This window comes from Diplotaxodon limnothrissa, linkage group LG4, assembly GCF_057381915.1.
Source record: "Diplotaxodon limnothrissa isolate DT_005_m linkage group LG4, D_limnothrissa_male_GT1.1, whole genome shotgun sequence".
Classification (NCBI taxonomy): domain Eukaryota; kingdom Metazoa; phylum Chordata; class Actinopteri; order Cichliformes; family Cichlidae; genus Diplotaxodon; species Diplotaxodon limnothrissa.
Window position 1 is genome coordinate 28,161,342 of NC_140599.1, and position 20,135 is coordinate 28,181,476.

Sequence of the window (20,135 nt, forward strand, 5' to 3'; positions counted from 1 at the left end):
ATGTGGGATTTGCCAGTTGGACGCTCTAAGACTAACATCCAAGCAAAAGGGGGATGTGAGCAGCACCAAGATTAAATGTTATCAGCTGATGCACAGAAACTGTAGGCTGCAGAGATGTAACAGAGCAGGAGCAAGACCCATGCATGGAACAGAGGGGGCATTAATGAAAATACCGACAAAGTCAGATAAACCGTGAAAAGGATGAGCTGATGTGAACGTGGGTTGCAAAGCGGCTTACAGAAAACAGCAACTGTAGGCAGAGTGAAGCACCCCGAATAGCACATCCTGTATGCCTTTTACTGATGTGGACTGACATTGTGATTGTGAATATTCTTCTAAGTTAAATATCCGAATACAAACCAACATCTGTTTGATATTTTTGCGTGACAAAATATTTTCATGAACGCACACAGCACATCTTCAGAGAAGTCATGATTCTTGGATTCTTTCAGTCAGTGTAGGTGGACAGATTTGCCAGCAGTGATGTCATCCTCTATTTTTAAATCTGAGCAGCACAAAGTACAGCTGCCCATCCACATCATTGACAATATCTTGTATCAACACTTCATATTTCATTTCAATATTAAAAACCCACTACCCATGTTAGCCGAACATTGAAACACAGTAATTGTTGTGGGTTCATCAGAGGTTGTCTTTTTTTCTGTGGAACATCCTGTGGTGTATTCATCCTATCCCATCAAAAATACTAAATCAAGCATACAACAGAAGGCTCTGTAGATAATTTTTTGCGCTGCTGGAGGCTTAAGATTGATTGAAATGGATTCCTGAGCTGGATTTTTTGGAGAAGAACATGTAACAGATGTGTTCCCTTTTATTTGTTAACACTGGAAACCTCTCGGCCGCAGCGTGCTTTTATGTTCGCACCAGTTGGCGCTGGTGTAACAGGTCATGTTTGTTTAAAAGCAGGCGTGACAGCATCATTCATCCAAGGGCCTCGGTTTGCCCCGTTGAACATAATGTGACAGTGATAGCAAAATACTGAGTCGAGGACACTCACTGTTGGCTTGTAGTTAATCTGTCTCTGGATCCCACCTGCCAATTCAAGATTAGCCAATATATACTGACATTTGGGAAGTTTTGAGGTAGTTGTTCAGTGTTTACAATGGTGAGCATGTTTGTGTACAGGATCTGGGGGGCTGATTGGAAACAGTAGCAGGTAAATGCAGTTGTTTCTCATGGGAACCATAAAGCAAACAGATGGTTTATTAGAGTGTCACTGAAGAGAATATGTTAGGGTTTCATGCTGATTACTGACCTTTTGTGTATCCTTTTAAGAAAACTCACACCTCTTTTGAATTTTTATGTCTTTTTTAATCATAAGTCATATCTTTTCATGTCATGAGCAACACTGGAAATATTTATGATGATCACATTTTAGTTTTTATTTACAAAATTCTTTCATTTTAATTGGTCAAATATGTGTATAAAAATAAACAAACATCTTCACTGGTGAAACTGGCTTTGTATTGGTCCAAATCAGCTACCTGCTAACATGGACAGATTAGCCAATTGTATCTTAGTCACTAGCAAAATACGATTGGAATCCATATCAGCTTTTATTGCTTTATACTTTTGTGGATCCAAATAAAGGGCAAAAAAGGAAAACTCAAATTTTTTTTCATCCTTTTTTAATTTTACTGATAAGTTTTAAGCTAAAATTAGCCCATGTTACTCATTTCATAGAAACTCCATGCCAGTTCCCTCAGGCTGTTTGAGACAACCAATACCTCTTTTATGCTTTTATTGTATTGTACAGTGTGTTCATACACTCGGGATTATGGGCATTATGGGGAAAGCAATCCTGAGAGAGATAGTTTATTCTGCTGTGTGATAGTTAACATTAACAGAGGATAGTTTTCACTAGAAACTAGAGTGAGTGTTTTGGAGTGGCTGTCTCGAGCTAGTTTCCTGTTGGGTTTGTTTTGTAAACTAATGTGAAAAAAAGAGAAAAAGAATCAAATAGACATTTAGTGTGTTTTTCTCAGGAATCACATCAGATGCAGATGATCTGTGTAAACAAAATAAAATACACACCCGTGCAGTCCTTTAATGGGAAATGCCACAGCTGTTCCTGCTTAAACATGCTGAAAACTAGGGGGCATCCGGATTTGAACCAGAGACCTCTTGATCTGCAGTCAAATGCTCTACCACTGAGCTATACCCCCTGTGAGCATGCAGCAACAGGAGGATGATTACCTGAGGTGTGTATTAATGTGCTCTCTATGTGGTAGCATGTCTTTTCTGTATATTAATCGACTATGTTTATTTCCTTATCAGCAGTTCGCTTTTCATGCTGAAAGAACAACAACGCCATCCTTCTGATTGCAGACAAATGCGATTAGTCGGCATTGCGTTCCCATGACAATGTGGGCAGGGTGGGCTCATAATGCAATGTGTGGCCTCTGCACAACCCGGACAGGCCGTTTGCCAGGGGTCTACCAATCAGATTACAAGGTCCCAGTTTGCATCACAACATGAAAAATGACATGTAATGAAGGCAGTTCACGAACACGCTGGACACATTTTCTCTGCTCGACTTCCTCTACGGTCTGGGACTTGGGCTGCTTTATCTCTGGCTCCATCTAACCGCCTGATCATATTCAGAAGCTTTTACAAACGCTGCACCAAATGTTAATGGCTGCCATGCTCCTCGGAAACAAGGTTTTTCGAGAAATATGTCGAGATAATTATCGTAAAGGAACATAATTAAACCTTTTCTGTTTTTTTTTCTCTTTTCTCAAAACCTTCAGGGAAAGTACGCCAAGAGGAAGAGCCGATTTAAGCGCTCAGATGGAAGCACCTCATCTGACACCACCTCAAACAGCTTTGTCCGACAGGTAACATTTCACACCTAATCCTTCCCTCAGATTTAATGAGGGCGCCAGACTTGGCCTCATCTTGTTTAATGAAGAATTACAAGTTTAATGGAATCAAGTGAGAACTTTTAGTGCCTTTGCATTTCAAGAGTTGCTAATGAAAACTCGTGGTTTATTGAATTTATTAAAGTTTTTATTCCCTTTTTTTAACATATGCAAATTGAAATGTTACAAGAGATTATTTAAATGTGTAAATCAATACAAAACACAACACAGTGAACACATTGTAACAAAAAAATAGCTAACATATATCTGTAGTACAATATGAAATAAAAGTGTAAAACACAACAGGGCAAAGAATGAAAAATAAGAAGATAAAATGAGTTAGTGGTACTGTTAGTTTATCACATATACTAAAAAAAGAAAAAATACTTTGTATTAAGTCTGTCCAAAGCTCATAAGAATTTCCATGGAAATTGTTAGCCCTTGTAATTAATCCTAATCTGACTCTTCCAGTGCCAGAGAATGACTGCAAAGCTGTGTTAAAGCCTGCAAAAAAATGTTGTTTAGATACATTTACATTGGCAACAGTAATCCTCATCCACTTTAACATGTGTATAATAACAATATCTATGGGTGACTTTATTGCACATAAATTTATCCACCGCATCCACAAGTAACTGAAAACATCAACAACATGATCCTCATGTAGTTAGATATTCTATTTAACCTCTCATTCATTTAGTATTATAGTTTTTCACAACTACCATACAATGTCATTTTTATTAAAAAAAACAAACAAACAACCAAAACCACATTTTTGGTCACATTTTGTTTTAGTCACATAAAACAAACTATTTGAATATGTGAATTTTCCAGATAAGTAACATTTATCTGGAAAATCATCATCACTTACAACATATTTATATTGATACAGATTGATTGATATATTTATATTGAATACATCATTGATGCATTTAACGAAATTTACTGTAAATTTCTAAGTTAAAATCTGTAAATTTTGTAGTAACCTGTAAATTTGTATATTTTACTGTAAACCTACTGTCATTTAATGGTCGGGCATTGCACAGCTATTAGCATTTCACCTCATGTCATACTGCGTATGGTTGTGTGTGTGACAAATAAAATTTGAATTTGAATTTGAAAGGTGAGCACTGAAAACATGTTTTTCTGAAACATAAATTGCCCAATTATCAGAAGTATTCAGGATTACTGCATCATAATCTGTTTGTTTCTGAAAATCAGAAACAAGAAACAGTTTTGGATTCTAAACATTCTCACTGTATATTTTTCTCTGTATTACTTATATTTCATTCTCTTCAAAGTAAAAAAATATAGTTTTTATCCCATACATATGAATTTAAGTGTAATGGTTGTAGACAGGTCTAATAAACAAACATAATATTTAATATAAAAAAATTGTTATGGCAGCTAGAATAAGTGTGGAACCAATAAGTGTTTTATTGCAGAGTTAAGAGTAGGTTACATTTTTATGTTTGCAGTTCTTTCTCTCTTTACCTGTGCATGTCACAGGCAGCACACACACTATATAAATAAACATTCATGATATGATAATATCTTACTAAAACCCCTGTGGATGCAGCTGTGCATCACAGCATTATTCTCAACTAGTTTGAGCTGAGCAACATCTGCACAGATTCCTCCAGGTCCGACTGTGAATCCCAATCCCCAAGTCTTACTCATGCCACACCAATGCCCTCTGATCTGACCCCTCCCGGCCTGTTGATGTGTGTATACATAGATTTCTCTGTCAATCAATGCATGTAGTGAACAAGTTATAGCTTTAAACTTGTCCAGCTGCAGATGTTAATGTTCCTGCTCGGAATGACTGAAGAAGCCTTTCTTCTTGAGCTGTGAACATTTCTTCTCCTCGGGGGGTTGAAGGAGTTGGTTTGGGTATCACACGCTCATGACCCACGCAGCAGTCCTTGTCTGGCTGTGACATTTCTCAAAGACATGCTGCGCCGCAGCTAAATGAGCCCCCCTTTTCCACCTGACCTCTTCATTTGAGAGAGGGAATGATGCGCCGCGAGCTGAATGACATTTACCTGTTCAGTACTGGTGTTTCTTCAGAAAAAAAAAAAATCTCACTGCCGTGTGGTGAACACAGGGAGCTCAACTCCCCTGTGGTTTCTAAAGGTTAGCCACATCCCTTGCCTGCACATACCCCCCTTCCCACTGCCTTGTTCTTCATTAAATTTGTGACGGTGGACTACAGGTAGACAGGGCTCATATCACCCACGCTGTATAACGAGCGCATTACCTATATAGTAAGGATGATTTCATGCTTCATGATATAAATATGCTCCCATGCCTTACACTACTGCACATCAGATCCACTCATCAGAGTTGTCAGGGTTGATGTTGAGCTGCCAAAATGTTGCACATAATGTAAAAAGTGATTTAGCAACTCAACTGTTAAGTGTATGGAGTGTTTCCACACATGCACACAATTTTTTAAACTATGTTAAGATATTTTTTAAGGTGTTTATTCCAGAAAAAGAAGCATAAAGATGCGTTATATAGGTTTTTCATACATATAGCCCTTATTAGCCGAACAACTGAAAGCAGAGCCCTGTATAGGCTTTACATTCTCACACACACCTACGCAAGTGCACACTCGTTCTTTCACTCACACACACACACACACACACACACACACACACACACACACACACACACACACACACACACACGAGTAGACGAGAGCCACAATCAACCAACAGTGGAGCGGCTGGTACACTCGGCCTGGTTTCCACGGCAACCGGGCTACTGAATCTCTCCTTGTGTGCAGGCACAGTGGGATGGAGAGACGAAGGAGAGCATGTTTAGATGGGGTTGTGTTTGCTCGTGTGTGTGTGTTTGTGCGTGCGTGTGTGTGTGTGGGTGCAGCCTACGTGTTTGTGCAGTGTCAAGTTCAACAAAAACACACTCTGCCTTCAGGTGTGTGAATACAGGCAGGGACTGTCTGCTGCTGCTGTTGTGTGAAGTTGGGATTATTGTATTTGCTCCAGTAGTATTTGGTGATGATGTCAGTAAACAAAATACTTTTTACTTGCATATTTATGTTCACCTTTTTTGGATCAATCATGCCATGATCTCAAGCCAAAACACCCTCATCAGGGACCTCTAACACCCCCACCATGGACTGCTCTCCCTGCTGGAAAGAGGCTCTGCAGCACTCGGTGCAGGACCACCAGGTTATGCACTTGCGTTTTTCCCGAGGTCATCGGAAGTGCTGAAATCTAATTTGATACCATGTTTCTATATGTTAATTTCACCGGTTGCTTTAAGCATTGCATTTTATATGGTAATTTTGGATTCTATATATTTTTATATATTTAGCATAGGTGTTTATACTTTCACCCTGTGCTGAACCAACTGCAGTGAAATTTTGTTCCTTGTACGCTTGCTGTACACTGAATGACAACGAGTCTGTCTGTCAAATTAACAACCCAAAAAACAGACACAGCCATCACTGCTTCGTGATGCAACATCAGTTTAGAAAGGCTGTTATAATAAAAACATGACTTCTAATAAGGACACAACAAGATCCTTCGGACAATGTGAAATCCAGCCTGAACTTCCTATTCCTCTCTAACCCTAAACGTCTACATGAAGCATCTCTTACAGAGAATGAACCCAATTGTATTTTCCGGATTTAATCACCAGTGATGTCCAGTAGTTTAGTTTTTAAGCCGATGCTGATACGACTTCACGTTTAAAAAGAAAACAAACTGAAAGACAAACAATCTGCTAAATGAGGATGACTATATTCAAAAGAAGACTGCTATTTCCCTCTGCAGGAGGTAATATTTGGCAGTCTGGCCCTGTTGGGGGGGGCCTCCCCACCTCTCCACATGCTTAAGTGTAAACCATAAAGTGTAATTTACAGTACAGGGTTCAATCCCTACAGTATTGGACAATGTTGTTGTTTGTATTTATACTTGTGTGCTGGTATGTCTACATTGTCTGCCCACAAGTAAAACACAGGTGTTCATAGTGGACTTGAAATCCAATAATCTTGGACAACAATTACTACAGGACAGAAAATGCCAGAAACCATTCTGAGCTGTCGGAGCTAGAAAAATTAATAAAACAACATATCTTTTGTACACTGTCAGAATACTAACTATTGCATTACTGTAGTGAGCATGCGATTAGTGCTTTTACTGAAATATTATCCTTGAGCTTGTCTGCATACAAATCACAGTAGAGAGCAGCAGCAAACCGATGCACAGAACAGAGTGGGGATAAAACACAAAAGGTCCTTTTGTTATACCAGACATAGCATGAAAGTTGGAGTTGAGGTGGAGGTAGGTTGCAGATGCAAGACAGCAAATCTTTATCAGAATAGCTATGAAAAAACAGAATCAAGCTGTTGCAATGACCCAGTCAAAGTCTGGACCTCCACCTGATTGAAATGATGTGGAGAGCTGTGCATACACGAATCCCTGCTAACCTCAAGCAACGTTGTAAAGGAGAGTGGGCCAGAATTCCCCCGTTTTCACAGTAGTCCCTGCAGTCGAATCAAATTTTTCTTTTTAACATGCTCTGTGTGATTAATGTGATAGATAACTAACTGATAACTGCTGTTGAATAAATTAACATTGTGATATGAGAACTTCCACCTGAATAAGACTCACCTCAGTGCAAAGTTCATTGCATTACAGCAAAGATATGACATATTTTAGTAGGTTGAGTGCTAAATTTGCATTACAAGACCTGCAATATTGTTTCAGTTAGTTAGTTAGAGTTTTGCAATATTTGAAATATGTTTCACTCATCAAAAAAAGCCATATAGGAAAATTTATCCACAATTTGAATGTCTTAAAAACTATTTGAATCATTTAAAAAGTAGAATAAGTCAAACTTGCATGTGGTTTTGCTTTAAACACAGATTCATTTCTGACATCAGAATACCAAGACCCATTAATCTTCCCATAGACAAATCCTGGCTTGGTTGCCATATATGAAGACTTTGAGTGTTTAGATCCCGGAGAGATGCAAGCCGTCCTCCTGTCAGATCTGACATATGAATCCCAGCAGAGAGCCCCAGTTGCTGCTGTGTTTGGCTGCTCGAGGAGCCAGCTGGTATATGTGTTAGCAGCTCTCTGTTTTTTCACCGTCCCTCAGCTGACTCTGTTGTCACTGGTTACAAACACAAGTCAGGAAGGGGTGGTGGGGCCTATAGCCATGAAGAAGCCCCTGTCATTGTGTCAAAGGTTGCCCTCTGGTGGACACAGTAGACTTTTCTACCTGCTGCCTCCACAACACCTCCACCTACAAGTATCTGCTCTCCAACTGCCTCCTTTTAGCCTTTTAATAGTGTCCTATTTTGGATAATGTTTAAAATGTAGAAGGTCATGGGGTATGAGCGGTAACTATTCAACAGATACTTCAAAGGCTCGAGTCATCAAGCGCCAGTTGCTTCAAAGTGTCACAGCCCAGATCGCTGCTCTTCATGTCCTCCATTCCCTAATGCTGCACTGACTACCTCTCTTGTCTGTTTAGGGTTGCCAACCGTCCCTTAAAAAACGGAATCGTCCTGTATTTAGAAACAAAAGTACACGTCCCGTATTGAGCTAATAAGGGACGCACTTTGTCCCGTAATACAGTGAGAATCAAAAGTAGTCTATAAATGTTTATGGAATTAACGCTTTGTTTGAAAACATAATTCCCAGCCCCTCTCCTGCTTTGTGACCAATGAGCTGACAGCACACTTATGACAATTCGAGTATAACAATTCAGATTACCGCTCATCTCATTGGTCGAGGAAAGGTCGCTTACAGAGAAAATACTGGAAGACAACAGATGACCACAACAAGAAGCATGGCCAACAGGGAAACAAACGCCGACACTGCGGTGCAAGTCTCGGATGACAGTACACCTAAAGCTGGGCAGACACTGTGCGATTTTTTCAGTCGCGTTATTCAGCTCCTGCTCAAACTGCACAATTGACTCGCAGGGGTTAGAAGTTGGTAGGTCACGATGCAGGTCTCACACTATACGGCCCGATGCTCTGATGCGACCTGAGTGCTCACACTGTGCCTCCATAAAATGAAGGTTATAACAGAAAATCTGTCGCTCTCCCTCTCTGTCTTTCACTCACACAGACACACCACCACCATCAACTTTGCTAAATTGCTAATGAAAAACATTGATCAGGCAGCTGTGACTGAGCAGCAGTGTCGATCCAACTATTTTCACGGTTGTTGTGGTCGTGATCATTTTGTGATGCCACATCGAAAAGGCTCGGATGAGCTTTCCAAAGTTCTCCAAGTTGTGCCTCCGTCGCTTGTGTCCAGATCACACGCTGCACTGCCGTGCTGCTCCGTCTTTTTCACCGACGTTTACGTGTTTGCGCGTGAGCAGTGTGAGCCCCTGTGGTGACACCCTCACGAGCGATTGATGATCGGGAGCTGGTCGTGAGGTGTTAATCACTTCTCGTTACCCCACGTATACTACACGACGCACGATGAAGGCCAAAATCGGCCCGATCACTCAAAAATCGTCTCAAAATGGGCCTAAAACCGCACAGTGTGAGCCCAGCGTTAGAGCAGCAATGTTTGTTCCCCTCAGAGAAAGGGAAGAATGGGAAAAGGAAAACACCTGGCTGGAAAAAGTTAATATGGGCATGTGCAATGAATATCAGCGCTATGTGGCCAGAAGTGTGATAATATAACTTATTTTGTGTAATAAACAACTGCAAGGATAGATGATTACAACAAATTGATGACTAATACATAAAAGTAATACATAGATGAATAATGATGATGAGTTATGATGCGTAATCATGGGAACAAGCGGGTTTACAAACAGGAGCAGCTGATTAGCATTAGAAAAGCTGAAATAATACCTCAACTGAAGCCAATTGTACTAAATGCACTAAATGTGCACTGTTACAAGAATATTTTTCTTTCTATTGTTTTCTATTATTTTAAGTTAAGCAGGACAGAGTTCTTTTAAAGAAAGATTTACTTATATTCTCAAAAGTTAAGCATGACAGGCTTCTGTTTAAGAAAGAGACCTGTTTTATTGTGTTAATGTTGTCATTTTGAGCTAAAAATAAATGGCTAAATGATCATTTGTTTCACATGTGTTCATATCACAAAGAATACACATCTACTTAAATCAAATTCAAGTCAAATGGTTAAAAAAATAATTTCACACACAAAAAAAGAGCTAGAAAATTCACCACACTGGGAAGGGTGAAGACAACTGGGTCGCCCGGCCCTGGCCACGAGGTGTCCCTTATTTATTTTTCAGGGAGTTGGCAACCCTATGTCTGTTTTACCTCTGCTCATATCCATATTATTCCTCATCTGATACCCCTGTTTCCAAGAGATAGACAAAGAAACAGAGAGAGCTAGAGAGAGATTGGGAAGAATGAGATCAGGACAGAGGCAAGGGGGACTGAAGCAAAAAAGAGAGAGGGGAGGGGGTTTCCCTGGGCACTGCCCCAGTCTTCTCCCACGTCAGCTGGGGCACTGAATGGCTGACGACTGCATACCAAGCCTCCTTCTGGGTCTCAGTGTGTTCACGTCCCTGTTTCTGCCCAGCCAGGGCTAAATATATTTCCCCAGTTTGCAAATGTAGCACAAGTCCTGCAACCTGACCCCCAGCCAGTTCCAGCTCCCTTCCTCTACACAAGGTTCACGTTCCTCTGGGTTGTGGAGGTGGGGGGTGGATATGTGTGTGTGAGGGTGTGTGTGTGCGAAAGGGTTGGAGGTTAAGAGAGCGCTCACTTAGTTTCGGGCGCACGACACTCTTTTCTGGCTTTCTCTCCTGTCACACACACACATACACTCACAAATACACACATACACTCATGCACTTGTTAAGCTAGACACTCACACTAGGTCCCACGATATACACGTTACTCTGTCGGCGGACTCTGGCGTTGCCCCCTTGGTTTGCCGTGGTGTGGCGAGTGTGGCAAACGAGGTATGGAGAGGACTGAGAGGATTCAAAGGCCTGTGTTGGTAAGAAGGATCTGGATTAATCTACAAGCTGTGCACTTTCTGCTGTGCCTGACTCAAAGTATGTAATGCAAGTGTGTATCAGTTTCCTTTCTGAATGGACTAACTTTTTGAAAATTCAGCAGAGGCTTTGAGATATGACTGGAGAATATAACTTTGTGTACCGTCCTGATAGCGTTATACCCCCTGCTCTGCGGCTTTCTTTGCTCCCCCTTGACTATACGACTGTGCGATTCCATTTTGGGCCGGGCCACAGCTGCTGGAAAGGCGCTGTGTTTTTAATTAGACTTCCAGTCCTCACCGTTGCGTTTGCAGCTATGTGGACTGCCTCTCAGACCAGGACTGTGGCCATTTCAGGGGGGTTTCTTTTACTGCTGTCCCTCAATCTCTGGCCTCGGTTGAATTGTTGATCACTGGTGTTGGAACTGCAGAATATTTTAAGAGAACTACGACTTGATATCGTCCTTGTTGCGCGGGTTTCCATTATGTTTGTAGTTGGTTTGGGGCAATAATTGAGTTAAACTTCAGTTGAATATTTTTGTAATGATTTGCAGCTAAAAAATGTTTCCTCTTTTTATTAATCAATTTATATCAAACATTTGATCATCTACTGTCAGTAAATAACAATATGGGAATGAAAATACATGTTGAAATGTTTCAATTTTCTAGAAAGAAACCCTGAGATTTGTCATTTTATCTGATCTCAGGTGTGATTGCATTAACCCTTTTTTATTAGAAAGTAGAAAGAATAAATGGCACCACTGTGACGTTTCTGTAAATTGAGTATTGACAGATGGACAAATGAAACTTATATATTGTGTTGTTGTTTTGCAAAATTATTTTGTCTAATTTAAATGAGCAGTTTTGTACATAGGGACGCACATGCGCCCACATGACACAAGTCATCACTTTGATTCATTTATGTGCAAGTGAGCACTAAGGACTGAGGCTCAGGAGTTTCCAAATTTGATCTTGATTTAGGCTGTTTATGTTGCATTGCTAACATATTTAATTAACTTACACAATGTTTGTATTTTGTGTGTATTATAGCATGTATATGTCTCATTAAAATCTGCTAATGAAACTATGATCTTTTGCATAAGAATTAGCTTTAAATTGTAGCACATTTGTATGTAGCACATTTAAACACAACAGACATTGTCCAAAGCGCTGCACAGCAAGTAAAATTATCGAAACAATACAAATCTTTTAAGAACAATGAAAAGAGTCATAATGATGGTAATTCATGTATTCAGCTGTACAAGCTTCAGGAATTAAAAACTATTAGAAGCTACTGATCAAGAAGACCTAAGTGAGCAACATGAGACACAGACATTGTAAAAGATCTCATAAATAACCAGGAGCAAGCTCATGCAAGCCAAGCACTTATATGTGAGCAACAGTATTTAATTAATTAATCCTGTACTTCACAGGAAGCCAGGGAAACGATTTAAGAATTAACTGTGATCACGCTTCTGTGTCCTTATCAGGAGGCTAGCAGCAACATTTGGAACCAGCTGTTTTTGCTCCGTCCGTCCGTATAATTTGTTGCAATAATCCAGTCCAGATATAATTAAAGCATGAATAACTTTCTCTAGGTCACTGATAGAAAGAATTTTTATAGCTTTAGTTTAAGGTCCTAATTGAAAAAAGCCGGCTTTAATAAGTGATATGTAAACATATTACCAACAAATTTCTTTACAAGTGAATTTTTGCACTGCACAGTAATGTCTTTAGAATTATTTTGTTTTTCCATCTTACTTACATTTACACAGTTGGTTCATTATGTACACTATATACATTTGGTCCCAGTCTAATGTATACAGGCAAATATAATAATCTTTATACTTTAAAATAATTTGATTTTTAGATTTCTAGGGAGTTTAAATGCCGTTAATAATGATCACAGTTTTGTTTCTATGGTAAAATAAGTGAAAGTATAACAGAAAATCTAATTTTTGTCTTCTCCCTTATTCTCGAGGATCATCACAGCAGATGTCCTGAGATTGATCTTTTGCTTGTGTCGCTTGTGTTGTAAACCTTTTCTCTACTGGTGTCAGAATTTGGCAGCCTGTGCTTTCTTGATTTATACGTCTCAAAAGCAATGAAGAAAGATTTTCAATAATGATAAACTCCAAACTCCAATGGGTTTTGTCCATCAAACAGTTCAGTATTAGAACACTTGCTTTTACACTCCAACGTTTGCTTGTTTGTGGGGATTTCTGATGAGTTCACTCCATGACTCATCTTTCTGGTAATCTCCATTCTCCGTCCATCTGGTTGCCATGACACTGCTGTGACAGAGAAGGGGCCATGGCCATTTACAGCCACTGGCCATTAGCTTCAGCCAGGAAATCTTTGGTCTGTGAATAGTAGGTTTGTGAGACATATATTTTGCTACTTCACCATTTCTTCCCTCCTACCTCTCTTACTGAGTTAACCTCGCCCTGGATGTGGTATGAATACACAGTTGGCTCTCAGACTTCTTACTTGTATCGTTGTGTTCTTCTTCTCTTAACTCTTTGATGACTGTGGCCCCGAGGAGACACTGAGATAAAGCGGATAGGAAAAGAATATTAAATCTTGTGGTTTTTCCATGCTTTTTTTTTTTAAATTTACACATCTTCTGATGTGACAATTGTGAATGCATTTTTATCTGAATAATTACCAGGGCAGAGGATCACAGTATGTGTGAGCTTTCTGAGGGTAATTATTTCTTTCTAACCCATTGTGAAGTCTGACAACACCTGTGGTGTTCCTGTTGTTTGTGATACTCACAAATTAACATGTTTGACCTCTGCACTGTTGCCTTGCATAACAGAAAAACACTGCTGATGATCTGCTGTGTTTTTCTAAAGATGTTAGGAACAAACATGGGGACAAATACAACATCAATGCCAAACGAAGAATTTCATTTTGTAAGCTGAGGCTTAATGCATGCTACTAAAATATATTTGCTACTACTACTACTACTTTATTTCCCAATTATAAGTAACTGCAAAACTCAGCCAATCAACTGATCTCAGTGCAAAACCACATCAGATGATTAGTCAGGTAATACCCATCTATGCATCCAGTTAGCAAACATCACATACGGTATGCTAGTTAAAGGGGACCTCTCTTTTTTTCCTTTAATGTCCCTGCGTACAATTTATAAAAACCCCATAATAGATTGATGTGTACTAAACTGTTCCCATGAGGGAAATGATTCAAAAGCAACATATGGAACTACATTTGTAGTTCTCTATGATGTCATCTCCGACACACAGCTCTGGCTGTAAGCACAGAAGCCCCACCCACCTGCTGTTCGAACATTTTGAAGGGTGGGAGCTAAAAAGGTTATCTTTAAGCTGCTTTAATTGTCACGGTCTGGCTGGCAGATCGTGGGGAGATGGGGAAATAGGACCCAAACGCTGGACTTAATGGAATGAACAGTGGGTTTATTTACAGTGAGGTAATTGTACACCACACATTGAATCTCCAAAAGTGCTCCCTCGACTCCCGTGACGTGTCTTCTCCCAAGTGCTGGTATCCCGTGCTCTCTGCCCCTGTGCCTTCACACACCCCGTGTGTCTTGCAGTCCTGTGTTCCGCTGTCCTCCTGGGGAAAAACACAGACACAGCCGTTATGGCACCAACTCCGGCAGGCATACACTTTAACAACACTAGAAACACTGACATGGAGTCTAACTCAACGATCCTGCGCCGGAGGACGCTCCATCGCTCTGTTAAGTAGCTCCCCCGACGATCCTGATCAGAAGCAGGTGTGTGGTAAGCTAGGCGTGACCAGCAGCTGGCAGGGCCACACCCATCAGGCCTGCAGGTGGCTGTCCTTCATCCTCCAGCCTCACACACATACACACACCAGCATTGAACACAAGAACACAGTGCAGCAAACATACATCCAATACACTAATAACAATAAAGGTCCACACTGTTCACGAACCCCGAGTCCCCGGAACCGGGTCCGTGACAGTACCCCCCCTCTAAGGGTCGACTCCCGACGACCCCAAAACAAAACCACAGAACAACCAACCCAGGGCGGGTGGCGGGGGTCCAGGACGGAGGGCCCCAAAACCACTCCGCTAAACAGCCACCACAAAGCAACAAAAGAAAAACACAGGTCAACAGTCCAATCCCCCGGTCCAGTGGCAGCAAACAGTTCTGGTGGCCGATCTGCAGGACGGCAAAAACAAGCGGGACCCGCTGCGGGTTAGGCAGTGGCGGCAAAAAAGTTCAGGTGGCCTACCTCTAACCCCGTGATGGAAGCAGAACGCTTCAGGCGGCCTGCCACGGATCCGGTGGCAACGGCGTTGCAGCTCCGGCGGGCGGCCACGGGTCCGGTGGCGGCGGCGTTGCTGCTCCGGCGGGCGGCCACGGGTCCGGTGGCGGCGGCGTTGCTGCTCCGGCGGGCGGCCACGGGTCCGGTGGCGGCGGCGTTGCTGCTCCCGCCTCAGCACCACCCACGATTCCCGACGTGGCGGCCGGGCTGCAGGACGTAGCGGCCGGGCTGCAGGACATGGCGGCCGGGCTGCAGGACGTGGCGGCCCCTCCGGCACGCAGACCTCCAGCTCTGGCTCAGCGGATCCCTCCGGACCTCCGAGCTCCTCCGGTGGCAGCGCAGGCTCACCAAGCTCGCTGAGCTCCTCTGCTGGCAACGCCGGTCCCTCCGGCTCGTTGAGGTCCGCCAGCAGCGGTGCGGGCTTCTCAGTGGGTGGCTCGCTGGGCTGCTCCGGCTCACAGTGCTCCTCCGGCTCGCCGAGCTCCTCCGGCATTAGCTCGCTGGGCTGCTCCGGCTCACAGTGCTCCTCCGGCTCGCCGAGCTCCTCCGGCAATAGCTCGCTGAGCTCCTCCAGCATTAGCCCGCTGAGCTCCTCCGGCTCACAGTGCTCCTCCGGCTCGCTGAGCTCCTCCGGCATTAGCCCGCTGAGCTCCTCCGGCTCGCCGAGTTCCACAGCTGGCGACGCGGGCTCCTCCCGCTCGCTGAGCTCCTGCTCGGGCATGCTGAGCTCCCGCTCGCCGAGCCGCTGCTGCTGGACAAAGTCTGGAGTTTCCCGAGCTTGCACTACCCCCCGGGCTTCATGCAGGGTGCGAAGGAAGGCGGAAACTTCCTTAAGCTGGCCGAGGTAGGGACTTCCCTCCAGGATTGCCTCGATGGCATTTAACCCCACCACTCTTGCCCTTGCGTTGGTGGTGTGAGTTACCCAGTCCATCAGGCGTTGGACGCGTGTGAGGTCGCCCCCTCCGGACAGGGCTGCTGGAGTGGGTAGTGGAATGGAGGCTGCCGCTGGTGGAGAAGATGGCTGAGGGGTGACTGCATGCGGATGAGATGACGACGGTGTTACAGCTGCAGATGGTGAAGCAGCGGGTGGTGTAGATGGTGAACGGGATGAAACGGTAGGCAGCGAGGTAGATGTCGCGGGGAATGATTCAGCAGGTGACGGCCGACTTACTAGCTGGGCGATTGGCTGTGGTACGGCGACAGGCTGGGCAGCTGGCTGTGCTACGGCTACAGGCTGGGCAGCTGGCTGTGCTACGGCTACAGGCTGGGCAGCTGGCCGTATAAACATAGCCCCAGAATAAACAGTTCTAGACGAAACGGTCCTAACTCCTGGGTCCGAAGGAACATCAGGAGCACAGTCTCTTGAACCAGGAGGAAAAAACTCGTTCTCAAAACTAACATTGTCATCCTCCCAAACAGGAGAAACACGAGCTCTAGGGTTCACGGAGCTGGCATTCACAGCCTTGGGGGAAACAGTCTGTTTATCCCTAGGCACGAAAGGTGAATGAAGGGAGACTCTGTCACTCACCCTAGGCGGTTGTTTGAGCCGAATCCCTGGCTCCTGCTGGAGCTGTGAGTGCTGGCTGCGTGTTCGCTGCCTCCCTGTTGAAGAGGGAGCGTCGCTGGCGGAATGTGACGAGGGCGGATTCTGAAGTGGCTGCTCCTGCTGTGATGTGGAAATGCTGGGTGAGTCAGGTGGCACGATGATAATTCCTAACATTTTGTAAAAAGCTTGTGCAGGTGTAAGCAGATTGCTGGCAGGCTCGTAGTAATCCTCCCGGGACCGGCTGGAGCGTTTTCTGCGAGACCGAGGCGTCCGCGGGGAGGAAACAGACGAGTGGGCCGACGGGTAGGCTGCCAGTGAGGAACGGCAGCACGGAGGCCCTCCAAGCACTAGTCGGGTCCCGTCAAAACGGGAGCTGCGCTTCCGCGGTGAGTCCGCTGGGTCCATAGTGGCAGGATCGTTCTGTCACGGTCTGGCTGGCAGATCGTGGGGAGATGGGGAAATAGGACCCAAACGCTGGACTTAATGGAATGAACAGTGGGTTTATTTACAGTGAGGTAATTGTACACCACACATTGAATCTCCAAAAGTGCTCCCTCGACTCCCGTGACGTGTCTTCTCCCAAGTGCTGGTATCCCGTGCTCTCTGCCCCTGTGCCTTCACACACCCCGTGTGTCTTGCAGTCCTGTGTTCCGCTGTCCTCCTGGGGAAAAACACAGACACAGCCGTTATGGCACCAACTCCGGCAGGCATACACTTTAACAACACTAGAAACACTGACATGGAGTCTAACTCAACGATCCTGCGCCGGAGGACGCTCCATCGCTCTGTTAAGTAGCTCCCCCGACGATCCTGATCAGAAGCAGGTGTGTGGTAAGCTAGGCGTGACCAGCAGCTGGCAGGGCCACACCCATCAGGCCTGCAGGTGGCTGTCCTTCATCCTCCAGCCTCACACACATACACACACCAGCATTGAATACAAGAACACAGTGCAGCAAACATACATCCAATACACTAATAACAATAAAGGTCCACACTGTTCACGAACCCCGAGTCCCCGGAACCGGGTCCGTGACATTAATAGTGTCTATTAAATAAACATGAAGTTGGAAATGAGCACAAGAGGTCTCCTTTAATGTGATTTAGTCTGGATTAGCTGCATGCCACTTTGTAACCCAACTCCTCCTTTTGATGCTGGGCCAAACTCAATCAGGAACTTCAGGTTTGTCGCTGCTGGTCTCTCCGTCAGTGCTTGCCTGTGAAAGGGCGAGGAGATTTCTGAACAGAGCCGACACCAACAAATATAAATTACTTCAGATGGAAAGAACAGCTCTTTTTTTTCCTTTTTTTTTTACCGTAGTATTAACTGATTTCCTTACTGCAGGGTGACTCTTTTCAACCCTCATTATTCAAAGCACTTGCTTTTACCATCCCGCCGTCGCTCCTTATTCTATTACCCCCCTACGTTCTGTTGCACTCCCTCTTTACCTCCCCCCCTCCATTTATTCAATATCGATGCTAAGGAGGTGTAAAGTCATCACGATGGCAGCCACTGTGCAGAAAATGGAAGGAAAACAGTTCATGTTCGGGACCATTACTGAACTTTACCTCCCTTTCTTTTCTTTTTTCCCCACTATCTGCTCCTTCTGTGAACAAAGGTTTTTGGAATTTCATCCATTAGATGTGGGAAACTGTAGCATTTAAAAACATTGATATTATATCTGCTACATCCCTTAAAAAGCTTACCCAAAGCCCATAATGTTTTGTTATTGTTATTGACATGTTATACTAAGGCCTATTGACTAGACTGCGGTCTCCCAGTGTGAGAAAATACCACATTGATCACCTGTTGAAATGCTTTTATACAATTTCCCTGCCTCTTATTTCACATCAGGGCATTTCATTTACTATTGATTCCCATATCTTCTTTCTGTATCTCCTTTGCAATACAGCGCTTTGTGGCTGCCAGTAATAAGCTGCAGCCATGGTTACTATGACACTGCTGGGGTCTCTACTAGTGCCCGGCCAATAGGAAAGCAGCTCTGCCATCAGGTGGCCTGTAGCTATTTTGAACAGGAGCTGTATGTGAAGTGAAGCAAGCAGCTAAATTAGAGACACAACTCATTGACTTCAGAGAGGGAGACAAGGAGGAGGAGGGGAGGGAGGGAGGGGACTGTGGAGGTGGAGGAAATTAGTTCATTTGTTTGCTCAGTCTGTCCACACATTTTGATGGAATTGATGGGAGAAAGGTGTAGAAAGGTTATCAAGTGGTTTCTATTTTTTCTTTTCCTCGTTTCCACTTTTTTTGGGATAAAATATTGACTTTTGTGTCCTTCACATTTATTCCTGGCTGTGTGTGACATGAATCAAGTTATTCAAGCACAACTTCATAGTGATCTCTTGTCCCTCCCACTCCCTCTATATTTTGCTGCATCACCGACCTGTTGTACTGAGCGTGTTATTCACAGGTAGTTTCCAACGTCATTTCGGCTCTTATTCTCTAAAAACATCCCCCTGGGTTCCCTTCCAGTGTCTGTTAACCTTCTCTTAGGCAGGGCTTCACATTGGGATGCACTTCTATGGTGTAGAAAATGACTCAGAGTCACTAAGTACAGGCGGCTATCCTCATTAGATGCGGCGTACCACTCACAGGATCATTCTTCCTACTTGAGTGGGATGTGGGCGCACCGCTTTGAGTGTTCGAGTAAATGAAACAGGAAGTGTGGATGGCTTGTAAATGCCCGAGGACACAAGGAGTCACTGGCCATTGCCTTGGAAACAGGGAGGAACTACATTTAGTGTGCTGTTGCCAAGTCACAGAGGGCCTCGGTATGACAGGTGGCAGAGCTAGAATCAACATTAGTATGTGTAGTTTCATTTCAGATCATACAGAGACACGTGAATGCTAATCAAAGGCATAGAGGAGCATTAACTATGCGTAAATGGACGTGCAAACATTCAACCACCACATGATGCTTCACATATGAGCAGCTTCTTTCTCTGAGTAGATATGTTACAATTTATATGAGTTGTTTATTCCTGTTGAACAGACAAATTAAAGGTTTAGGAGCATACAGTTTGTGTTTCTGAGAGCAGTAGTCTTGGCTCCACTGGTGCTGCTATGTTAACTTTTCTTTTTAACCTGTAATCGAAGGTTTTTTTGCTCTAACTTGTCATTATAAAGTAAATGTTGATTGCACATTGCAGTGACTGCAGAACTGTACAACAATAACCCCGCCTGCATTTTGATTGGTTCCCGTAACTCTCGCTTTTACCATGCAAATTCAGTAAACCACCAGGGATGATATTTTCCAGGAAAATGTAGTCTAAATTTACTGCACAAAGAAAGTGTTTGCATTTTGTACCAGAGGTGGTTATGTCATGTTTCTCTGCTCATTTCTAATATGAAATCAAACATCTACCTTCGTCTTCTTTCCATTTTCTAAAAAACATAACACGAAACCAAACCTGCCTGCTTTCTTGTGATAA

At 43.4% G+C, this 20,135-nt stretch overlaps 1 protein-coding gene, 1 non-coding gene and 1 pseudogene across 2 annotated transcripts in view; 1 reads left to right on the top strand and 2 right to left on the bottom strand.

The window, feature by feature from the left end:
- Nucleotides 1-2,114: 2,114 nt before the first annotated feature.
- On the bottom strand, nucleotides 2,115-2,186 carry trnac-gca (transfer RNA cysteine (anticodon GCA)). Its single transcript has one exon. It is a non-coding gene; the product is annotated as a tRNA-Cys (tRNA).
- An 8,428-nt stretch (nucleotides 2,187-10,614) lies between these two features.
- Nucleotides 10,615-20,135, top strand: part of cacnb1 (calcium channel, voltage-dependent, beta 1 subunit) — a 37,702-nt gene continuing 28,181 nt past the window's right edge. Inside the window, exon 1 of the mRNA XM_085351798.1 lies at nucleotides 10,615-10,864. Coding sequence (XP_085207924.1) covers nucleotides 10,829-10,864 — 36 coding nt within the window. The 5' untranslated portion in view covers nucleotides 10,615-10,828. The remainder of the gene's footprint in view (nucleotides 10,865-20,135) is intronic.
- Nucleotides 14,847-17,093, bottom strand: LOC146634084 (uncharacterized; annotated as a pseudogene).